General features: G+C 38.2%; 2 protein-coding genes across 2 annotated transcripts; one reads left to right on the forward strand and one right to left on the reverse strand.

The window, feature by feature from the left end:
* LOC110718272 (ADP-ribosylation factor) lies at positions 1 to 4,821 on the forward strand. The gene is made up of 7 exons (XM_021897109.1): positions 1 to 142; positions 626 to 780; positions 1,518 to 1,588; positions 3,445 to 3,564; positions 3,696 to 3,814; positions 3,960 to 4,041; positions 4,449 to 4,821. Exons 2-7 carry the CDS (start codon positions 633 to 635, stop codon positions 4,452 to 4,454), a joined length of 546 nt encoding a protein of 181 aa, XP_021752801.1. The 5' UTR covers positions 1 to 142; positions 626 to 632; the 3' UTR covers positions 4,455 to 4,821.
* Positions 4,822 to 5,254: 433 nt separating this feature from the next.
* On the reverse strand, positions 5,255 to 7,449 carry LOC110718271. The gene has a single exon (XM_021897108.1). It carries the CDS (start codon positions 6,494 to 6,496, stop codon positions 5,483 to 5,485), a length of 1,014 nt encoding a protein of 337 aa, XP_021752800.1. The 5' UTR covers positions 6,497 to 7,449; the 3' UTR covers positions 5,255 to 5,482.
* Between the last annotated feature and the right edge of the window lie 575 nt (positions 7,450 to 8,024).

Consider the following 8,024-nt stretch of genomic DNA (forward strand, 5'->3'; position numbering starts at 1 on the left):
AACTTTTGGGTAGCATTTATATACTCCTCTCATCTTCCCTCTTTTATTTTTCTCTCTCTCTCCTCACCTCCTCGTGATCGTGGACGCTTCAGCTTTCTCAGATCCTCCCTCTCTTCTTCCTTCTCCTTTCTCTCTCCTCTTCGTAAGTCTCCACTCATTTCCCTTTCTTCAGATCTGATCGTCAATTTTGTCTCCTTTTCAATTTTTATCATCTTTTTTCGATCTATGATTTGATCGCTTTTCTTCTGATTTTTGTACAGTACTTTATTGTTTGTTTGTTTGTGGAATCGCGATTTGTTATCGCTTTTCGATTTCAATTTTTTCAAGTATATAGTTTTTTATTCTGGTTGTTTGATTTGTGATTGGATATTTCGGTGAGATTCTGTGCGATTATTAATATCTCGATTATTTGATGCAATCTGTATTTGAATTGTGGTTTGCTTGATTGAATTTTGTTGCTTAGGTTAATCGCTGACTTTGGAATTATTGTTGATTTTAATTTTTGTAATCGCAATCGTGAAATTTTGTAATTGAATAAATTAGAAGAGAACTGTGATTGATTTGATTAATGGACTTTGGATTTGTTGGGAAAATGTGTTTGATGAGCTGCGATTGGATCTGTTAGGTGAAATATGGGGCTATCATTTACCAAATTGTTCAGCCGGTTATTTGCCAAGAAGGAAATGCGAATCCTTATGGTGGGTCTCGATGCGGCTGGTAAAACTACAATTCTTTACAAGCTTAAGCTGGGAGAGATTGTCACCACCATTCCCACCATCGGTATGTCTCTAGATTTTTTAATTTCGAACTTTTGATGATTATATTGTGGATTCTGTTCATATTGAATTTCTTTCGGTATTGTGATGATTATGCAGTAGTACTATGCTCATAAAATACTTGACCTGCCATGACTAGCGTGTTTGCTTTTGGTCATTGTCTCCCCTTTATATTACTATATTCGATATGTTTAGACACGGTAAATCAATTTAGAGATTTTCCCTGGTTTCCCTTTCATTCACTAGTGTAGTCCTCGTGATGAAATTGTGGCCTAATCACTGCAAACTTTTGACGTTTTTCCACTTTTTCGGAATTTTAAGTCCTCTATTGCAAGCTTCACTGAATGACTTTGCCTGGTAAATGGCTTCTGGAATGCTAAATAACCAGCACCACACTCATGTAACCATTTGCCTTCACAACACTGCTCGTTATTGTTGACGGTTACTGTGTACAAGTTCTGTATTTTATTGTGATTCAGGATCATATCTTTTACATTTAAAATGTATAGCTTTTCTAAATTTTGAGCAAGGAAATATTGCCCTTTATTTTTTGTAATAAAAGAGAAGTGACTTTTTATCCTTTGTTTGTCCTCCTTGTAACACTCCTAAAAAGAACTATCCTGGCATATCTGGTTTAGTTTTTTGGTATTGGTCTGATCTTATGTCTTGGACTTGTTGATGCTTTTTGCATATACTCGGCTGTGTATAATGTGTTTGGAACTTGTTCTTATGTGTTTACAGGATTTAATGTGGAGACTGTGGAATACAAGAACATCAGCTTTACCGTGTGGGATGTCGGAGGTCAAGACAAGGCAAGTCCTGTCTACTTTATTTATCTGATATCATCATGTGTTGCTATTTTTTAAGTCTTATATTAAATTCTTGCATGGCATGGACATATCTATAATTTACTTTTCCTTGAGGCCTAAATATTACCTTTTGAAGTTATGCTCAAATGGTATAGCAACCGTTCCTCAATGTCATGATTTTGACTCCATGTTTTTGCTTATGTGGTCAGATCATCTACATTAGTTGAGGGGAGAGATTGAACAGGATTAAATTTATTACCTTGTCATTTCTTGTTTAGTTATTTCCTAATTTACATTGGCTAGGATATGAGTGTTGCCTGGGATAAAGTAGCAGTTTCATTGTTTTTGCTCTTCTTGCCTCTTATGAAAAAATGTAAATGTTTTTGGAACTGATCGCTTTGACTTTGGTGAAGTGGGAGTGTAAATTTGTCATTAAAAGCATCCTCACATTCTTTAGCAAACACATGGTTAGTATCTGATTGATCAACAGCGGCTAATTTTTCACCTGAAAAACTATTGTCTGAACTTAGTAGCCTCTATCTGAATTTTAGTCCTTATTTGAACCTATTGACCCTAATCTCATCTCTCTTATTATTTTTTTTTAATTATTTTTGTTTTTTTGATAAAATTATTTTAAAAGGTAAATCGGACAAACTAAGAGTTAATCTGGATCATTCAAAGTTTAGTATTTATTTCGTATCGCGGTAGTTTTTTTGGTTTTTATAATCATTTCATATATGTCATTAAATAAAGCAAAAATGTGTCTAAAATATTAAAATCATTATAATTTTGAAAATTGACAACTGAATAATGAAAACAACTTTTTCTAGCTTTCTATTTTTGGTTTTTTATTAAAAAAAAAAATGAAGACAACTGAAAACAAAAAACTATTCCAAACAAGCCCTTATATACCTGATGCAAGAACATGTAACTACCATATATAGAACAAAATTTTAAATTCATTGTTGAAGGTTAGCAATTATTCATGGTGGGCTGGTGGCCATGCACAGTTTTAATCATGTTAATGTGCTGATTCTTAATTTTGAACCCAAGTGCATTTTTGACTTGCTAGCTGGTGTTAAGGCCAATAATAGATAACAGAGATAGTATGACTGCTGGCCTCTTCTGTCTTTTCCCTTTCCCCCCTTTTTTCCAGCCCTAGTACTCTTTGCTTACTTGCATTTTTTTGTCTGTGATCATTTGTGGAGACATGTATTCCATCACAATTTTAGTCATATAGAAGGATGGTTGCTAATGTTTACAGTGAGCCAGTGTAGGATTATTTGTGAAGCTGTCGGATTAAATTTGCCCAAATTTCCAATAAGCTAGCTAGAGTAATGAGGCAGGGGAGGGGGCAAGGGGAAGAAAATATTGATTGTTCAAAGATGGTATAAGGTGGGTTTTCCCTTACCACATTTTCGTATCGGACAGCCTGATCTTTTTGTTGTTTCTCACAAGATGACATGAAATATGAGAGCATATAAGGGTCCTCTGGTCAAATTAAGGTCTTATCACTCTCTTCTCTTACTTTCCTATTCGCCTCCACCATCAGGACTAAGGAGCTTGGGAAAATACTAGTGCTTACCGATTTGTTAATTGTTATGCCAGATTTTTAGGCTGTGGCATACTTAATTTCTGTGTGGGTTATTGATCCCATGTGGCCTATGATATACATTCACTCTGTTGTTGATGATTTTGTGTACTTCCCTAAACCCAAAAATTGGCATTTTAGTACCTGTCTACTTGTATGCAGCATAAGAAAAAGATTGAAATTGTTTTCTTATTGTTTTTGTATCATCTGTGATTGGATTATGCCCTTTTTTGGTTCCTACCCTCTAAATTTTTATTGATGATTTCAGATTCGTCCATTGTGGAGACATTACTTCCAAAACACCCAAGGGCTCATCTTTGTGGTTGACAGTAATGATCGTGACCGTGTTGTTGAGGCTAGGGACGAGCTGCATAGGATGTTAAACGAGGTGGATTTTTATTCTCTGGCTTTCTTGGTTTTTCTGTAGCTGTACAAATGGGTGTTTTTATTAAGTTAGTCCACTGAAAATGAGTGAATCCTGATTGCATTGGTCTTTCTTACACATTTGAATATTTGTAGGATGAATTGCGGGATGCAGTTTTGTTGGTGTTTGCTAACAAGCAAGATCTTCCAAATGCAATGAATGCTGCTGAGATTACTGATAAGCTTGGCCTCCATTCTCTACGTCAACGTCACTGGTAAGCTCTGCCTCTTTGGTTTCTTCTATCTTCAGCCGACTTGCATGTCGTCGCATTTCTCTGCTTCTTTTTAGTTACTTTTTCACTAATTTGACAGACGCCCTGCTCTGTATTGACTAATCTCTATCTGCTCCTGTAATTATAGGTACATACAGAGCACATGTGCCACATCTGGAGAAGGACTTTACGAGGGTCTGGACTGGCTCTCAAACAACATCGCTAGCAAGGTTGGTTTCAACTTTCACTATACATGGCTTTATGCACGCATGCGTGTTCTAACTTATTAGTGGATAGGTGTCCACCACTTTATGATGTGTTTGATCCTACAGCTCACTTGTACTCTCTTCTACCTCCTGCTTCCATCTCGGTGTCTGGAGAGGCTGAGGACTGAGGGATGGAGGAACGTACTATTAGTGTCTGTAGCCTTGAGCCAGATGCGTTTCTAGCATATTGATACTGTGTTTGATGCTTTTCAGGCTGATTACCGTAATTCAATATTATTGACTGTTTTGGAACTCTGGTATCCTGGAGTGAAATGCTCTTTTGATCACTGAAGCCTTGCTATCTGCTATCAATCTGTATGCAAAGCTGTGATTTGTGTACCTTTTTTCTAATACTGTCCTTATTTTTGCAGGCTTAGAAGAAACAAAACGAGTAACGTTAGCTGTTCTCAGAAAAAGCTGGAGATTAGGCTGAGGACTGTCATTACTGCTAGTGTTATCTTCTTTATTTTTCCCATTATATGTTCTCATTTTTGGTTGCTACCTGGACAAGGATGTTTTTTCTGGTGTTCATGTTTACTTGTTATAATACCATACTTTATAGTTGGTGAGCTTCTCCCTGGGTTTCTGTCATTTTCTCTCGAGTTGTAGACTTGCAGCATCCCTGTTGCTTAGTGACCTAGTATAGCAAAATGGTGATCCTAGACAGCTTTTAGGCATCGGCCCATCATTTGAGTTAAAATCTCAGAGACTGGAATTGAGATCATGGTTGCTTGTGATGGATTATGAACTTTTGCAGCATGCGTGGTCGAAAGTGGTGGCTGCCAAGAATGGTGTTTGGAGTGCATGTTGCCATAACATAACTTCTGCTGTCCATCTTACATTAACTTTTTCTTGGAAGCTAGTGGTAACTACATACAAGAGTCAAATCGTATTGATTAAATTAGAGTTTTCCTTTGAATAAAGATAAAAGTACATTTACATGTCTAAAATTTCTCATATCTTGTCTATACCTTTTTTTTTCCCTAAATTTTACCCAAATTGGACCTCTCTTCAGTAGCAAACTAGCAACTTAACTTGTCTCAAACCAAAAAAAAAAAAAAAAAAAAAAAAAAAAAACTAGCAACTTAACTCATTTTTCCTGATTGTTATCTTTCTTAATTATCTCTATATCTGTCTATAATGGCAATATCAAATCTATCTAAATAACCTGTTTATCAAGTTTGCTTCCCTAAGAACATGTCTAAACTTATACTCCCCTTATCTCTATTTTTTTGCACCATTGAACTTTTCAGTCTCTAAGACACTTGTTAATACCACAGATAATACCAGAAGATACAATATAAACCACAGATAATTTGTAATTAATTTCCGTTTGAGATTAGATAGGTAATTAAGGGATACAATATACACCAATTTAGCAACTTCTTGGAGGGATTTCCTCATCTTAATCATCCGCAATATTGGCGTCTGCTCTTATTGTCTGTAATCCGCCGTCTGAAACCATAATTGTGGTTAATTTAGCTTCTTCATGAGGGTGTTTGTCATCAAAGCGATTGTTAGAAGTGACCGATCTTCCTAAAGCCTTACTCCCCTTACAGTGATGATAATACAAAACACACGCTATCCACTTGATCAAAATCGCCAACCAAAGCAAGCTAGTTCTCCCTATAACTCCAATCTTCCCATCATCAAAAAACATGCAAGAAATCCTTAGACCAAAACCCCATACAAGGAAAACCAGCATCAATTTTCCTCCGAGCTTTTCATTCCCTTTGCACAGGTAAAACGAAAGGTTCAACGCATCAATCCCATGAATCTCTTTCAAGACCGAAACCACCACACTTGTATTCCAAACAGCATTCAATGCCAAGTACTTAGGCAACAATCCATTAAAAACAGGCACATAGACTAGTGTAAAATTCAGGTAATAACAGTTTGAACCAAAGCTGTAGTAGCTCAATACTAGCAGAATGAATCCAAGTGAAAGACAAGTGGAAAGAAACAAAGCATACAAACATGTAACAAATGCGCCTTTCAACCTTTCTCTGCTGCTGATGATGGATTGTCTTACGATCAATTCTTTGAGGCTGATGGTTTCAGACACAGGACTGTCTTCGTACATCTTCGATGACAGAACAATGGTCAGGGTAGCAGCAAGGAAATCTAGTACGCGCAGGAGGAAGAGGTAGATTAAAGCTGGAAATGGATAATCTATCAACTCCTCAGAAATTTTCCTAAACTTTTGGGAATATGAGAGAGGAGTTTTGAAGTTGAAAGTTTTTGTTAATGATTTTTCAAAAAGTATTTCAAAGTAAATCATAAGGAAGAGAAAAGGGAGAGAGCTAAGAATTATATAGCTAGTGATATGGGTTTTTTTCATGGAAATTTTCAGAGTTTGTTTCAGTAGGGTGAAGAGTTTTTCTAATTGGTTATCAATGGAGTGGCTAATTTCCCCCATTATTGCATTTTTTTTTTAATGAAAGGGGAATTCTTAATGGTAATCCCTAACTTTTGCTACGCACCAATGGTAACCTCCCTTTTTTTTTATTATACAAAATGACCTTAGTTAAGAATTTTATCCCCCTAATAACATTATTTCATTAAATAGTTAATTAAAATTAACTATGGTTAATTTTTTTTTTAAAAAATAACACTTTAAAAAAATAACAACCACCAACCCATCCACCCACACCACCATCTCCACCAATCAGCCACCCTATCCTCCTTCCCTTTCACTGCTGGCGACCTACTGCCTGACCACCTCTAGACTGCCGAAATTGGAACGATGACCACCCCCAGACCCCCAGATCGCCGAACCCAAACCCCTAGATCACCGAACCCAAACCCCACAACCATTTTATACCGTCGAACGCCCCAAATCTTGACCAGTTTCTGCCCCCTTCCCATCCCCCTCACCCGCCACTAGATGAATTGAAACCACCCTCGCTTGAAAACCAAACCCAGTAACCCCCACCTGAACCGAAATCACTTTCAGATTTGGGTAGCTAGGTGGGGTGGTTTCAGGTTGTTGTTGGCGGAGAGAAGACTCAGAGGAGATAGAAAAGGAGGGTTATGGGCTATGGTGGAAGGAGGAGCGGTGGTCTAGTTCTAGGTCTGAAGGAGGTGTCGGGTCTTGGTCTGGTGGGGGGTTTTGGCTTGGGGTAAGAATGAGGGTAGACGTGGTGGTGGCGGCTGGTTGAAGGTTGGGGTAAGAATGAGGGTAGAGGTGGTGGTGGTGGTTGGTTGAAGGTTGAAGGTAAAGGTTGCGGCGGCGGCTAGTGTCGTCGGCTGGTTGATGGTGAAGGGGGCGCACTGGCTGTTTGACTGTGAAGGAGGTGGCAACGGCTGGGTGAAGGTGGCTGGTTGTTTTTTTTTTTTTAAAGTAAAAGTCTAACCATAGTTTAATTTTTTAAATAAAAAAACACTCATTAATGTTGTTTCAGGGTTTTTTTGATGTCCTGCGGGAGTGTTACAATTCCAAGACTGACCTCTGGACGCCTTTACCTGCAAAATAACGGAGACTCCTGTTGGTGGGAGTTCCGCCTCCGACGGTCAAGTTAGAACGTGTTTGAGGAGTTTAAGTGCGGAAAGTAAAGAGTCTCCCTTGGGTTTCAAGAGAGAATCTACAATGTATAATTGCTCTGAGAGTAAATGTGTTTAGAAATTTGTGAATAGGTGTTTCCTTGGGAGAAACACCTTATTTATAGTCTGAGAGACTGTGCCCAACACTAGGTTTTATGAAACCTAGGACTGATTGGGCCCTTGCCTAGGAATATGGGCCGTCAGAGGCTGCTTTCTTGTCAGGCTGATAGTCTGCCACGCGTCGTGGTCTGATTGGTCCACTCTAGACCTCTTACGAGGTGACACGTGACAAGCTCTAATTGGTCCACGTGGCAACACGTGGCAGCATGTGGTTGGTCCACGTGGATGCCACATGGCAACTCCTGATTGGTCCACGTGGCGGGGTAAAAATTCTCCTAATCATT

The sequence above is a fragment of the Chenopodium quinoa genome, unplaced genomic scaffold (assembly GCF_001683475.1).
Source record: "Chenopodium quinoa cultivar QQ74 unplaced genomic scaffold, ASM168347v1, whole genome shotgun sequence".
Classification (NCBI taxonomy): Eukaryota; Viridiplantae; Streptophyta; class Magnoliopsida; order Caryophyllales; family Amaranthaceae; genus Chenopodium; species Chenopodium quinoa.

What these genes read in the sequence shown, in the direction of transcription:
- LOC110718271 (XM_021897108.1), bottom strand. Translation starts at nt 6,496, where the DNA reads ATGGGGGAAATTAGCCACTCCATTGATAACCAATTAGAAAAACTCTTC.
- LOC110718272 (XM_021897109.1), top strand. Translation starts at nt 633, where the DNA reads ATGGGGCTATCATTTACCAAATTGTTCAGCCGGTTATTTGCCAAGAAG. An exon ending in ATGTCGGAGGTCAAGACAAG is followed by an intron (nt 1,589 to 3,444) that starts GCAAGTCCTGTC and finishes TGATGATTTCAG; the next exon opens with ATTCGTCCATTGTGGAGACA. An exon ending in TGCATAGGATGTTAAACGAG is followed by an intron (nt 3,565 to 3,695) that starts GTGGATTTTTAT and finishes GAATATTTGTAG; the next exon opens with GATGAATTGCGGGATGCAGT.